The 16396-nt window shown below is 45.2% G+C and overlaps 1 protein-coding gene across 1 annotated transcript; it reads left to right on the top strand.

Moving 5' to 3' along the window:
* The first annotated feature begins 4290 nt into the window (after positions 1-4290).
* On the top strand, positions 4291-15270 carry LOC127309702 (protein ANTAGONIST OF LIKE HETEROCHROMATIN PROTEIN 1). Its single transcript, XM_051340452.2, has 2 exons — positions 4291-4611; positions 14017-15270. Exons 1-2 carry the CDS (start codon positions 4416-4418, stop codon positions 15066-15068), a joined length of 1248 nt encoding a protein of 415 aa, XP_051196412.1. The 5' UTR covers positions 4291-4415; the 3' UTR covers positions 15069-15270.
* The last annotated feature ends 1126 nt before the right edge of the window (positions 15271-16396 follow it).

Below are 16396 nucleotides of genomic sequence, written 5' to 3'. Positions count from 1 at the left end.
TGGACATTGCACAAAGTTACTGAAAGTTAATGAAACAAAGAAATCCATCAAACATAGCAAAACAGGCAATACGAAATAAAATGCAGAATCTATAAAGACGAATTTTTCTGGGGCACTTAACTTGCTCAGATGAAAATGCTCAAATTTAATGAAAGTTGCGTACATATCTGAGGATCACTCACGTAAATTGGCAGATTTTTCTGAGTTACCTACAGAGAATACTACTCAAATTCGTGACAGCAAGAAATCTGTTTCTGCGCAGTAATCCAAATCTAGTATGAACCTTACTATCAAAGACTTTACTTGGCACAACAATGCAATAAAATAAAGATAAGGAGAGGTTGCTACAGTAGTAACAACTTCCAAGACTCAAATATAAAACAAAAGTGCTGTAGTAAAATAATGGGTTGTCTCCCATAAGTGTTTTTCTTTAACGTCTTTCAGCTAGGCGCAGAAAGTGTGAATCAAGTATTATCAAGAGATGAAGCATTAACATTATTACCAGGGGCGTTGGGAGTTTTCTCAACAATACATTGTATCTGGTCTATGTAAGTAACTCCTCTTTCGTTGCTTTTAGGCTTACTATTGTCATCAAACAAATTTTCAGGAACAAGCCAAGCATAGTTATTTTCTAGAGCTTCATGCATTCCTAGGAGCTTACTAGGTATCGGTACTTTAATCTCTCCCCCATCATTAACATTATTAGTGTACTTTATTCTATCCATGTCCATATTTTCAAGTGTTTTTGCAAAGTCGGTGAACAACCCAAGCCTCTTATGCTTAATAAAAACTTTTCTACCTTCTTTAGCTATATCACCAAATTCTCTAAGAAGGACATCTAAAACAAAATTTCTCTTTTCTCCCATTTCCATATCAGAGAGTGTAAGAACACATATGTTGAATTATAGGATTGAGATTAACAAATCTAGTTTCCAACATGTGTACTAAACAGGCAGTAGCACTTTCATAAGTAGGAACAGCTTTTACCAAGGGTGTATCTTCAAAATCTTCATCCATACTAACATGAGTAAAAAATGCTTCTATATTTTCTCTTCCAATGATAGACCCACGTCCTACCGGTATATCTTTCAGAGTAAACTTAGGAGGAAACATGATGAAATAAGTAAAGTAAATGCAAGTAACTATTTTTTTTGTGTTTTTAATATAGAGAACGCAAACAAGACAGTAAATAAAGTAGAGCAAGACAAAAACAAAGTAAAGAGATTGGAAGTGGGAGACTCCCCTTGCAGCGTGTCTTGATCTCCCCGGCAACGGCGCCAGAAAAAGAGCTTGATACGCGTAAAGCACACGTCCGTTGGGAACCCCAAGAGGAAGGTATGATGCGTACAGCAGCAAGTTTTCCCTCAGTAAGAAACCAAGGTTATCGAACCAGTAGGAGTCAAGGAGCACATGAAGGTTGTTGGTGGCGGAGTGTAGTGCGGCGCAACACCAGGGATTCCGGCGCCAACGTGGAACCTGCACAACACAATCAAAGTACTTTGCCCCAACGTAACAGTGAGGTTATCAATCTCACCGGCTTGCTGTAAACAAAGGATTAGATGTATCGTGTGGAAAATAATGTTTGTATGCGAAGAACAGTAAAGAACAATGTTTGCAGTAGATTGTATTCGATGTAAAAGAATGGACCGGGGTCCACAGTTCACTAGTGGTGTCGCCCCAATAAGAAATAGCATGTTGGGTGAATAAATTACAGTTGGGCAATTGACAAATAAAGAGGGCATAACAATGCACATACATATCATGATGAGTAGTGTGAAATTCAATTGGGCATTACGACAAAGTACATAGATCGCTATCCAGCATGCATCTATGCCTAAAAAGTCCACCTTCAGGTTAGCATCCGCACCCCTTCTAGTATTAAGTTGCAAACAACAGACAATTGCATTAAGTATGGTGTGTAATGTAATCAACACAAATATCCTTAGACAAAGCATTGATGTTTTATCCCTAGTGGCAACAGCACATCCACAACCTTAGAACTTTCTCACACCGTCCTGCATTAAATGGAGGCATGAACCCACTATCGAGCATAAATACGCCCTCTTGGAGTTACAAGTATCAACTTGGCCAGAGCCTCTACTAGCAATGGAGAGCATGCAAGATCATAAACAACACATATATGATAGATTGATAATCAACATAACATAGTATTCCATATTCATCGGATCCCAACAAACACAACATGTAGCATTACAAATAGATGATCTTGATCATGTTAGGCAGCTCACAAGATCCAACAATGATAGCACAATGAGGAGAAGACAACCATCTAGCTGCTGTTATGGACCCATAGTCCAGGGGTGAACTACTCACACATCAATCCGGAGGCGATCATGGCGATGAAGAGTCCTCCGGGAGATGATTCTCCTCTCCGGCAGGGTGCCGGAGGCGATCTCCTGAATCCCCCGAGATGGGATTGGCGGCGGCGACGTCTCTGGATGGTTTTTCGTATCGTGGCTCTCGGTACAGGGGTTTTCGCGACGAAGGCTTTAAGTAGGCGGAAGGGCAGAGTCGGATGGCTGACGAGGGGGCCACACGCTAGGGCGGCGCGGGCCTCCCTTGGGCCGCGCGGCCCTAGTGTGGCGGCGCCTCGTCGCCCCACTTCGTAATCCTTTCGGTCTTCTGGAGGCTTCGTGGAAAAATAAGACCCTGGGCGTTGATTTCGTCCAATTACGAGAATATTTCCATTGTAGGATTTCTGAAACCAAAAACAGCAGAAAACAGCAACTGGCTCTTCGGCATCTTGTCAATAGGTTAGTGCCGGAAAATGCATAAATATGACATAAAGTATGTATAAAACATGTGAGTATCATCATAAAAGCAGCATGGAACATAAGAAATTATAGATACGTTTGAGACGTATCAGTTCTCAAGAATAGGTTTAGTTAGGTTTTGCACTTATCCTAGGAAAAATGGAGAAATGTAAGATTTGTGGCCTAATCCTATATTACGCCATCTATCTCTTTGGGTTTATTTTCTCTTTCTTTTCTTTTTAGTTGCCTGAGACTCTAAAACTGGTTGATGTGTAAAATAATTCTAACCTTAATTATGATTTATATCTTAAATGATATGAAAAATATCTTCTAATTAAAGAAATAGATCACTTGATTATGGATTGTTCATTATGATTAATTTGGTGCATTTAAACATCTACCCAAAACGTTATAATTAGCACACTTATGGTATTTTGGTAGTACTATTTGCATTGTTTTTTCAATGTACCGAATCATTTCGATTGACGTGCTGCGTATGAGAGCGCGTGGTGTACCATGATGGATCGCCTGAAAAATGTCCTGTTTGCAGTTTCCCCGAAGCATATATTAGTGGAGTCCTTTTCTTCTCGGGTCAGCGCGAGCACGATGCTTATGCGCGTGCTCTGGTGTTCAAACCCGCTAAGGCAAGCGGTCTATGTTGTAGTGAGAGGGCGTGTAACCTAGCGTACGGGGCGGCGAGACGCATAGTATACCCAGGTTCAAGATCCACGGCAGTGGGAGATCTCTACTCGTGGTATAATCCACTATAAGAAAACAATTCATAGAATTGTAATGTCAAGATTGGTTCTCCCTTTGGGCTAACCGAGAGCCAGCTTATATACTAGGTCGGGTCTAGAGTTTATAAGGTAAGTCCTAACCGGCTAGGGTTACAGAGTCCCAAGCGGGTAGTGTATGCCAAGTCGTGTGCTTCGAGTCTTCAAATGCTATACTACTAGTTGGTTCGGTCTTGGGCTAAGCCCAATAAGTTGGGTCTCCCGTCTTGATCCTTGGTGGACGGGTAACTCTTAGTGGACTTTAAAACCACACATCTTGTGGGCCACCCTAGTTCACCAGTACTTACCTATAAAATATATCCACAACAACGACAAATCTAAACTGACTATGGTTGTGGCTTTGGGCCACGATAACATGTTGATACCCATGTTAGCGCCCTCTCCGTGAGGAGGCGGACCCATACATGACGACCACTTGAACTCGTGGTGAGCAGCGAGGACCACTCCTCATTAGCGCTTTTGTCGGTGGTTCATAATGAGCATTTGCGGTTGCGTATCGAAAAATTTACGATGGATCCCACGACGTAAAGACCTTCCGTGTTGGGCGATCAATTGTGATTTTCTTATTAATTGCAATATATATCAACATGATGGAAATAAGGGAAGAAATATTTATTTCCATAATAAAGGGAGAAAGATATGTACAACCACAACATTTGCATCAAGGTATTCAGATGTGGACCCCAGCTGGTATAAAATGGTCCCACCCTGTTAGCGTTTTTGCTCTGGAGAGACCCACTCGCCAGTCTCTGTTAGGAGCGCCATGGATGCCCAAGGCAGCCGAGAGTAAGCCGCTGGACACGAGCAATAAGGGGAGGAAACAGCAGTAGACAGCGAGAGGTAGGAGATGGGTCGGGCGATGGCCACGGGGAAGAAGCCCAAGAAGGGCAAGCGGAAGATCAGGGGCTCCAAGAAAGCTAAGACCAAGGGCCCCAGCAAGGAGAGAGGCAAGTCCAGGGGCACACTGGTGGCGCGCCGGCCCGACCTCCGCGGTCCTGACACGGAGTGGTGGGACGCCTTCCTCAGCAAGCAGCGCGAGTCAGGTATACACCTCCCAAATCCTCGTCTTTCATCTCCCCAAAACCCAGACTGTTCCTTTCTCTTGTGTTGCTTCATTCGTCAGGCCAATCGGCAGCCTATTAGTAGTATTTGTTTGTGTGTATACTCTGCCCAGATTTGGGGTGGGCAGCTTTCTTTTGCTGGATGGACGAATCTTGTAGATATGAATCTTGTGCGGACTGTGACCTTGCACTGCAGACTGCAGTACTGTTGAGACGGATCTTGGAGGCGGAGGACCCAGTAGGGGGAGGTAGGGCGGCCACCGTACCTTGATTTTTGCCAAAACGAATTGTATATGTATGCGTCCACCGCATCGGCCGATCAGCGGCGTTTGTCCGGCGAGGAGTTTGTTTGCGTCCAGCGCGTTTGGAGAAGAAAGGAGAAGGGAGAGAGATGGGCTGGCTACTAGGCCTTTTTGGGCCGACTAGGTTGTGCAACTGTGCCCTGTGCGCTTGTGCCTGGTGCCGCTCGATTGACTGGGAGCTGAACCAACGACCCACTGTCTGTGACTCGACGAACGAACAATGAACGCTTTTCCAGCGGCAAACTGAAACGAGGAGAACGAATTAGGCAGGAACCCTAGCGGCTAGAGGAGCGCAGCTGCGGGTGTAGGCGGACAGCCAGATCGGCGACGCCGGCAACAAGGGGCGATGCGGCGGCCGGTGGCACTTCTTCAGCCCCAAGGAGTCCAGGTCCCAAATACCTATGGATCCAGTTGTAGATTTTTCGTAATAATGTGGCTTTCAATCTATGAGGCTGTTTAATTTCTCGCATGGTTTTTCCCCGATTTGGCTTACCAAATGCTGTCTCAGTGAAAACCGACGCTGGACCTATTTGCCCACTTCCTTTGGTCGATAACATGGTGTTTCCGTGCAGTTTCAGTCCAATGTTTGATAGTCCGCACCGGTTACAAATCTAGTAGCTACAGGGTAAAAAAAAAGGAGTTTGGTTATGTGCTAAAACTAGCTTATGGTTACTTCAAACTTGGTGATATTACCCATTAACAACTATGATCACACATGACACATTAACTTTGACAACAACAAACTAGTAAGCAGGTTTCATGTACACCTGCGTCGATCCACAATCAGGGTCACCCCTGATCAATAGCTACCTGAGGCTTACAAAGCTTCTGGAACAACTAGGATATAACCCCAGATCAAAATCCACTACATCAACATGCATGTTCATCATTGTCTCACGCTTACTACTACAAATATAGATAGATAGACAGATATAGACACATAAATCGGTAGGCCGCCGACTAGTCGTGGTTAGGACACACGTAGATGTTGGCGCTGGAGCTATTGTGCTTGTAGATGGTCATCTTTAGGCCGAATGCCATGTTCTTGAACTCCAGCACATCGCCGCGCTCTAGGTCATACTAGAAGACGACCGCCGACCAGTTCCTCCCCAGCACCACCACCTGCCGCCCGTGATAAGCGACATGCACCCACTCGTCACACCACCAGTAGGCGGAGATGGCCACTTTGCGCGCCAGAGGGATCTTCATCTAGTCCGTCAAGCCGTCCTACAACGTTGGTGGAACGACGAGCATGTGTAAGCCGTTCATGTCCAGTTGAACGTAGAATTGGCTAGGGTGGGCGGTGGCTGCACAACAACATTCATCCTTCCTGGCAGCACCGGCTTGAGCGCTTGAGTCCACCTATTGAGCGGCAGCTTGTCCTGGTACCCAGGTGGACGATGCTAGCCCCTCCCCACCATGTCGCACTCCAACTTGACGACCTTGTCAGCAGATGGACAAACAAGTAAGTGCACACTCAAAAGAACAAATGCACAATTCAGGATGACAAGGTACAGAGAAGGATCATGTGCATCCCAATGCGGAGCATGTTGATGCCAACCAGTTCATGTCCATGACGTTGGAGTTCAATGGTTAGATCAAGCAACAACATCACTATGAGCATGCTCTGCAATGCATCGGCATGACAATGCTCAACAAATTACACATTCCCAATTGGGAGCATGCACCGATGTAACATGCGCACAAAATACGATCCCAAATTGGGGAAAATCGAATCCAACTCCAATCAAACCTTATTCATGCGAACCTACATCGGATCAAGTATGTATAGTTGGAAAGAAGCAATTATAAGGCTGTACGGACACCAGAGAGCCGAAATTTATCTGCTGGTAACCTCCCTAAGAAAATCCTAACCGCATACCCAATCTAGAAGACCGAGGATTTACAGTGGAGAAATTCGGTGCCGTAGCCACCGATGATGACCCATGAGCGTGCGATGAGGCTCCCGCAGTCATGGACGGAATCTATCGCAGCACGGATGGGGGGCGCGGCACCGTAGGTGGAAAAATCCCCGCCATCTCGGCATGGGTTGGCACAACGAAAGTCGGTGGCTTCCCCGCAGCCGCACTTGAGGTCCCGGCCTCCGATGAGCCCATCATAGGCGTAGCCTGTTTCACGCGCGCCCCCAGCTGACCAGTGACGGAGCTCTCAAAACTTTCACAAAATCGAACTCGTTTCCCGTACCCAACATTTGGATCTAGTTCACTTCCCAGCTCGCGCACGGCGAGGGGATTCCGCAACAGAGGTGGGGGTGGCGGAATGCCGACCATGGTGGGAGGAGGTGCATAGGAGGTGAGAGAATAGTTTGGGCATTGAGGGGAGTGGAGTGGGAAAGTTAGCGCGAATGTCCCTCCGTGCTTCCCAACGCATGCATAGGAGAGGGCATCGTAGCGCTCGCTAGCATTTAGGCTGCTCTAAAACTCATGCGATGCAGGGAAAAGGTGCATGCAAGCCAATAAAACGGGCTGATTTCTTCTCCATGCGTGGGGGAAATCACTTCGGGAGGAACCAAAATCGCCCTAGCACCCTCTCCATTTTAGTGAATAAGATTTTTTTAAAGTAGCTAGTTATTGTTTGACCAATCTTTTAGAAAAAATATCGTTTTTACTAGAAAAAAATAGCGCCCTTTAGGGGAGGGCGCTCGGCTTCGGGGCGCGCTCTGACAAGTGGCGTGACCTGGTGCATTGGAAGCCCCCTGCGGATCATCCCAGCGCGACACGTGGCGGGCGCGGAGTAGGTCGCTGCGTGGCTTTTCTCTTTATTCCGAAGATTCGAATATGAAAACTGAATATCTAGCAAGTCGAGTATCCAAATAAAGTTACGTTTTCATAGTTGTGCTAGTCGCGTCGAGATCTACAAAACTAGATCCCATCTTGATAGGTTTGGATGAACTTTTTTTTGAACTGCCTTTCATGCCTCCGTTGCACTGCCTTGGGTCGCTTTTGCACCGCACAGTGTCGTGGAAGTGCACCATCGTGCACTGCATTATTGTATCAATTTGCACTGCCTTGGAACGCTTTGCACCGCGCGGTGTCCTACCAGAACCGTGCACTGCTTTGTTGTACGGCGTTGCACTGCCTTGGGTCGCTTTTACACCGTGCGGTGTCCTGGAACCGTGCACTGCTTTGTTGTACGGTGTTACACTGCCTTGGGTCGCTTTTGCACCACACAATATCGTGGAAGTGCACGGCCGTGCACTGCTTTGTTGTACGACATTACACTGTCTTGGGTCGTTTTTGCACCACACAGTGTCGTGGAAGTGCACCGCCATGCACTGCTTTGTTGTACCATGTTGCATTGCCTTGGATCCATTTGCACCATCCGGTATCCTAGTAGTGCATCATCCGTGCATTTTCCTTTTTTGTACCATGTTGCACTGCCCATGCACTGCCTTATTCGACGGCATTGCACTGCCTTGAATCGCTTTGGCACCGCGCGTCGAAGTGCATCGCCCGTGTACTGCCTTGTTGTACGGCGTTGCACTGCCTTGGATCGCTTTGCACCGCACAGGATTCTAGGAGTGCACCGCCCGTGCACTGCCCTTTTGTACGGCTTTGCACTGCTTTGGGTTATTTTTGCACCGTGCGGTGTCCTGGCACTGCATTGCTCACGCACTGTCTTTTTTTATCACGTTGGACTGCCTTGACATTTTTTGCACCGCGCGATGTTCAGGCAGTGCTTTGTCGCGGTGTACTATTTTTTTCTCTTTTTTAATGACGCGGGGTAAGTAGACGTACAGACCGTTTAAATGGTGGGTAGTTGGACGGAGGGACATGTTGTTGCTGCACAGCCACGTGTCAAGCACGGAGCGGTTCCGCTCGCTATCCCGCAAGCGCCATCCCGCATGCGCGTCCTAGTCCTCCTCAAAAAATATTAATAATTATAATATTATATAGATATCATATGAATGTACGCTAGTGATGTATCATTTCTCATAAAGGGAATATGTAAATATCGTGAAGGTAGCAAGTACACCCCGTCTCTACGCCTACAAGATGTTAAAAGATATCAATGATGCACGCAACCAAGAAAAAAATAAAAATAAAATAAAACAAAGGCCCCGTTGTTGAGTCACTCGGAACAATGGCACTCTAACAACCACCTAAGATAACACCTGGTCGGACTTCAAATGAGATTATCCAAAAGCAACATCTTTAAGAAGGAAATAATGCACAAGTGTAGCCGTCGTCCGATCGAAAATCTTAGATTTTCATCCTCAAAAAAGTCCAAGTTTCCAAACAATGCCTTCATGATGTATCTAACGATATTAATTTTGTAATGTATACGTTAGTAATTCATTTTAAAAATTTGTTCAAATTTTACATAGTTTTAATTTTCAAAAAAATAGAAACCTTTTTTAGGTAAAAAAGTAAGTCGCCTCATTAAAAACCTTACAACCCCCTTAGGTACCATGTTAAGTAAAAGAGTGCGCCTCCAAGTTCAAGTATTAGTTACATTCTTAGTGAGTTTGCTAAGAATGAAACTAGAAGGATCATCGACCAAATTACACGAAACTTTATTAAGAAAAACTAAACTTAGCAATTTCATTGGTTACTTGGTTGGCTTCTCCTGGGCAATGTTGGAAAGAGACTTCACCAATCTAAGAGACATGATCCACGTATGCAATCCACATAAATGACAGTTGATTCGGTTCACCGCCTTTCCTCTCCCATAACCGGCTTGGATCGTCTGTAGTGAATCGGGTTCAGCAACAATTATGTGAACTCCGAACTCCTCTGCCATTTTAAGTCCTTCCTTCATGGCCATAGCTTCTGTTAATGTAAAAGAATTCACATGCGATAACAAGACACACTTAGCTGTTACGAACATTCCTACACAGCCCCGGAGGACAGCTCCAACAGCTGCTCTGTCGTCGGCGAAAGTACGCAGCGTCCACATTCAGCTTCATGGATCTTGGGATTAGTCTAGCACATTTTTTTTATTTGCAATAGTACCTGCTTGTCTGCCTTGATTGCGTTAGTTGTGATGGAAAGGATAGATAAATTACACTTAAACAGCGGGAGAAAATCCTCGTTATTAGTTCGTCGACATCGGATCCACCACAAATACAAAGCCGTCACCGAGATTGTCTCTTTGAGTGTTATTAGATCGAATCCTGGAATGGAGTTGTCTTGCATGCGTAAAAGATGTTCCAAGACTGTTGATCCAGCTCTAGCCACACCACGATAGCATTTGAGATAATGTTCTCGAGGCCGAGCTTAGCCCATAGCTCCCTGACCGTGTCACACTGAAAGATCAGGTGCAAAATATCTTCAGCCCCTTGGTGGCAGATTGGGCACTCTCCACTTGTTCCTATGTGTCGATTAGCTAGGATGCTTTTCAACGGTAAGATACCATGCAAAGCTCTCCACAGGGATATTATCACCTTGCCCGGTACACCTTTAATTTCCAGAGGGTTTTCCAAACAGGGTTCGTGATCGAGCTCCCTGCATTAGCCATCAATACTGCATTAGGACAAAATTGGTGACGCCACTGTAGGTGATAGGCAGACCGTACAGTGAAGTATCCATGCTTGGTCACTCCCCATGCTATGAAATCTGGAGGAAAAAATAAAAATCTTATTCATTGAAATGGAGTAGTATTAAATTAGGATCGGTATGACGTGTACATCGTGAGGTTTTCGTTTTAGCCCATCCTTAGTTGGAAACCAACCGGCAGTCCATTGCGATGAACTAGGAAAAGCATCATGCTCGCCACCTGACCGGGCCTCCGGCACCGGACTGGTTCTCTGCCGCCGTGTACGTCATGAGGTTTTCGTTTTAGTCCATCCGTCAGTTGAAAATCAACAGAATCAACCGGCAGTCCCTGGCAGTGAACCAGGAAAAGAACACCGACCTCAGAAAGCATCGTGCTCGTGCTCACCGCCTGATTGGGCCTGTAGCAGTGGACTGATTCTCCGCCTCCATGTACGTCGTGAGGTTTTTTGTTTTAGCCCATCCGTTAGTTGGAAATCAATCGGCATCCCTTGGCGATGAACCAGGAAAATAACCCAGACCTCAGAAATCATCGCGCTCGCACTCGCCGCCTGGCCAGGCCTCCGGCACCGGACTGTTTCTCCACCGGCCCTATGCACGCCTCACATATTGGTGTAGTTCAGGCCTATGAACGTTTGATAAATTTGAACTGCTGTGCCCACGCTCATATTCCGGGGCAATGCTGTTGAAGGAACCCGTTTTGCCTGTTGTGTTGAAGGTTCTGAATTTTGCTATTTATGTGCAAACATGAGGCTCCTTTTCCCCCTCTGATAAATTCCTGTTGCTGTGTCGATACTGATCTTCAAGGGGAAATGCTATTGAAGGAATCAGTTTTGCGGCTCCTTTACTCCCTCAAAAGCCAATTGTAGTGATAGGAGAACACCAAAACAGTGAGAAACATAACGTGGTTTGCATAGGACGACTGAACTTTTTTTGTTATGATGGTACTACGCTTAACATGTGCATCTTTAATGAGGGAAAGGTAGCCGTGGGTGCTTTTGATTAGTTCACATGTAGATCTGATGAAATAACTTCTTTATAATATGTGGAAGCTCTGCATATTGTCCACGTTCATGAATAAACTTATAGATTTATCATAAACTTCTCCTTGATTGATCTGTATTTGGAGAGAGAGTGGACTATTAACTCCTTTCGTGTGCTTAATAGCCACTATAGTGTTATTAAAGCACCTTTTCGAAAAAAGTAAAGCACAATTTCCTTTTTTCGATAAAAAAACAAAATTTCTTGAAATTACAACATTATTTATCAATGTACACACTATTACAGAAATTGATGGTTTATGATTTACACTAATACGTGGTACAAATGAAAAGTCAATCATAGCCTCCATACCATTTGGATTCAATCAATTTTCTGATTTAACTACGAAATGATGTCCATTTGATTTAATATGTTGTCGTAGCAATGCACATGCTTTGTGCTAGTACATGTTTCTTCTTCGGGTTGTCGTTGCAAATCAATGAAAAAAAAAGCTTTCTCAGCTACCAACCTACCTGGCAGTTCTGTATTTTGATCCATGGAAAAAATAGCGCGCTATTTCGGCGCTAATAGCACGCCATAGCGTTTCTAGACAGCCCGTGCTACATTATTTCGGCGCTATAGCACGCTATAGCGTGCTATTAGCGCGCTATTTCGGCGCTAATAGCACGCTATAGCGTTTCTAGACAGTCCGTGCTACATTATTTCGGCGCTATAGCATACTATTAGCGCGCTATAGCATGCTAATAGCGTATTTTTCGGCCGACGCTATTTTGTTATAGCGCGCTATTTTTTTCCTTGATTTTGATTCATCTCGGTCATAATCCGTGTGTACTTCAGCTGATCTCGTTTTGGTAAGAAACACATACCTGTGTAGCGTTCATTTTTGTTATGATAATGCCATTGGTGTAGATAATATTTACTCATCTGTTTTTTGTTAGGTCGTGGAAATAATCTGACACTGTTCTAGACTTGTATAAAATTCAGTTATTCATTTTTTATGTTGGCAAATTTTGAAACTTTGAACACCCAAATCAGCCTAGTTCATCTAATTTCAGCTATGCATAGCAGATACAGACAACTATTTGATTTATCATATTGTAAATATTTTAATAGTGTACGTGTAGCTAATTACACCCAACATTAATTATATCCGTATTTTCTAACTTCTCCTTTAGAGTTTGCCCGGAAATTCAATTCGGCTCCCGGGTTCCTATGCACCCTCTACCAAAAAATCATATTTCAAAATGTCGAAAAAATCTAACAAAAAATTTTACATACATCTTCATAATATATGTTCGTTCGTCAAGGTTCACGAAAAACCAATATTTTTTGTGATCTATATAAAAAAGAGAAAACTTATCTTGTGAAAACCATTATTTTCAGCACCGAGTTTTGTCTTTTTTACACACGTCACATGATAAGTCGATTTTTTATGAAACAACTTTGTAAGCGTATAGCACGAGAAGATTTACATGCGAATTTTTTATTTCAATTTTTTTAACTTTAAAATATGTGTAAGATGCATTTCAAAATAGAGGGAACATATGCTCCCATGTTCCGAAACACCACTCCCGAGTTTGCCCTACCTCAATCTTTTTTGGTACTTAGACCCAGATTTGGTTACCAAGTGAAATGTGGTTACCGGATTTCCCAGCTGGCAAATAAGTTTATCTTGCAAAAAAGCTCACTCCATCTGTATTTAGGCTGGTCGGTTAATCCAATCTAAACCGTACGTGTTCCCCTTATGCTATAACCACATGCGCCAACTCATTCATTTGAAACAGTACCTTCCTCCTCCTCTAAACATTATAATCAAAATGTTTAGACATTTCCGAGTTTTCAATTCAAATTTTGTTTGAGAATGTCGCCTGCTATTTGACCAGTTACCTCTAGTAAGAGCATCTTCACTCGTTGGAGCTCCCCGGGGCCAAATTTCCGTCCGGATGAACCTAATCCGGATGAATTTTTGCACTGTGGAGGAGGGTTTTCCCAGCCGTGCCTCGCCCAAGCCTCCTCTTCGCTGCCACGTGTCGTCTTTCTCCGATCTCACCTCGATGCCACGCGCATGGACCTCCCGGGCTCGCGCTTCTTCGACTCCTGGGACGACGCCGCCGGCATCGTGTGCACGCCCAACGAGGAGGACCAGTCCGTCCTCACGCTCGGCAGCGGCGGCGCGCAGGACCAAGACCGGCGGCGCGCAGGTGGCTGCGGCGACGGCGCACGAGGCAAGGGCGGGCGGCGGCGCACTGGGCCAGTGGCGGGAGTTGGAGCGTGGGGCCAGGGGCGGGCGGCGGCGCGCGGGGCAAGGGGCAGCACCGGAGTGCGGCCCCGGCGGCGAGCGTGGGCGTGGGCGTGGTAATTATTTCGCTAATGGCCACTGACGATGGGGACGACTTGTTTTCATCCATCCGGAGTCCCCGGGAAACCGAGGATGGCATGGGGAGTCCGGACGAAAATAGGCTCAAATCCGGACCAAAACGAGGAATCGGGGGTCTGACTGGACCGTTTTTACCAGTACCCAAAACGTTGCTGTAGACTAATGAATTTTCGTTCATTCTGATGGACAGGTGGTAGTGCGGCAGTGCCTTCAGACGAGGAGGAAGCATTCAGGTACTTCTTCACGACATCCAGGACGACCTTTGACTACATCTGCTCGATTGTACGGGATGATTTGATATCGATGCCGCCGTCTGGGCTTATAAACATTGAGGGGAGACTGCTTAGTGTGGAGAAGCAAGTAGCAATTGCCATGAGGAGGCTGGCATCTGGGGATCCGCAGGTGAACATTGGAGCTTCTTTTGGTGTGGGGCAGTCTACTGTTTCGCAGGTGACATGGAGGTTTATCGAGTCAATGGAAGACAGGGCTCGGCATCATTTGGTGTGGCCGGACCAGAACAGGATGGAGGACATCAAAGCTAGGTTGGAGGCTGTGTCTGGTCTGCCGAATTGTTGTGGTGCCATTGATGCCACACACATTACCATGACGCTTCCTGCTGTTGACTCATCTGAAGACTGGTGCGACCCTGCGAAGAACTACAGTATGTTCCTGCAAGGGGTTGTCGACGACGAGATGAGATTTATTGATATTGTCACTGGTTGGCCCGGCGGTCTGACAGTCTCACGCCTGTTGGAATACTCTGGGTTGTACAAGCTCTGTGAGGCTGGGAATCGCTTGAATGGTCCTGTCCGAGTTTCAGGGGACGATGCAGAAATAAGGGAATTCATTGTTGGTGACATCTGTTATCCTCTGCTCCCGTGGCTTATGACTCCATTCCAAGGTAAAAATCTATCTACCCCGATGGTCAACTTTAATGCCCGTCAAAAAGATGCAAAGATGCTTGGAACGAGAGCCTTGGCACGCCTGAAAGGCTCCTGGAGGATCTTGGACAAAGTCATTTGGAGGCCTGCTAAAGATAAGTTACCGAGTATCATTCTTGTGTGTTGTCTGCTTCACAATATAATTCTGGATCGCAAAGATGAACTGCTTCCGCATATTCAACTTCCAGACCATCATGATACCGGCTATAACATAAAGAAATGCAAGCAAGAGAATCCTATAGGCAAAGTGATGAGAGACACCATTGCAGGACATCTCCCAATCTATGAAGCTATTTCTTGAAACTGAAAGTAAGGTGACTCAAAGTATGTTTGGAAATGTAATGATGCATCTCCGTTCTAGTGTTATTTTCCTCAGTTAGCCATAATGTGTGTTTTCCCGTGTTGTTTTTCTAGTGTAACCAGACCTGATGGTTACAGCAAAGATTCTATGAATGCTGTGATTCATTCCTTAAGTAACTAGTTAATGTTTTCCTGATGGACAATTCCAATCATGTTGAGACCATTGCAGGACATCTCTCAATCTATAAAGCTAAATCTTGAAACTGAAGTAAGGTGACTGGAACTTTGTTCTAGTGTTATTTTCCTCAGTTTGCCTTGATGTGTGTTTTCTCCTCTTATTTTCTAGTGTAATCAGACCTGATCGTTACAGTAGACTATGAATGGTGTGATTTTGTGTTCTGGGGCATCTTCATGATCTTGTGTTCAGGGCATTTTGGGACCCTACTTTCACTTGATTTTGTGTTCAGTGCATCTTCATGATGACCAAGATAACTCTAATTGACCCATACACCATCAGAACCCAACAAGTTCGAACACCTTTACCGACCCCAGTTTGTCACACATAATGACAATCCATTTTAATAACTAGACATACCCATGCTCCCAAAAGTCATTAGCTTTGAACCCCAGATTCAAGCAGAAGCTACTAAGTAATAGAAATCAATTATTCATCACAAACACTGAACCATGGCAAGACCGAACATACCAGATCACTAAATACCAAACATTTGCCACGCGGTTCATGACTATTATACCAGCTTTGCTGAAAACCATGGCACTTAGGATCTACAAAAAGAGTATCACACTTTCATTCGAAAAAAGAATTCATTCAGTAGTTTTTTGAAAGCTGGGGGCGGTGCCCCCCTGACATGTAGCTAGCTAGCTACCTAATGCTAGGTTATCATACTCCACCTCGGTGCTTCTGCTTCTGTTCAGCCGTCGATGCAGCAACAGCAGCGAGCTTCAGCTCCTTGCCTTTGGCAGTTTGGCCCAGAGGAAGACATACAGTCCCGCGACAATTAACACCGTCCCCAGCACACTGCATATGGAGATATACATTTCTACATTCATCATCGCATCGTGTATAGAGAGATTCAGAAGCACTGCCCATCTCAAGTAAATAAATTGTTTACTGATGTCTGCAGCTGCATGAAAAATACCAAGTTGAATAGCTTGCTCACCTCCCAAGATAAATGTTGGTGCCGAGTAGGATCGAGTCCAAGATCGTGGTGAGCATCAGGGACGGAGAATTGAACATCGGAGAATCTAACGTCTGGAAGGCCTGGGCGCCTCCTAAGTGCCGCTTCTTCGCCTAGCTTGCGGTGCAAA

Source organism: Lolium perenne, chromosome 6 (assembly GCF_019359855.2).
Source record: "Lolium perenne isolate Kyuss_39 chromosome 6, Kyuss_2.0, whole genome shotgun sequence".
Classification (NCBI taxonomy): Eukaryota; Viridiplantae; Streptophyta; class Magnoliopsida; order Poales; family Poaceae; genus Lolium; species Lolium perenne.
The sequence above is the reverse complement of the archived record's forward strand: the minus strand, read 5'-3'. Positions and strand labels throughout refer to the sequence as shown.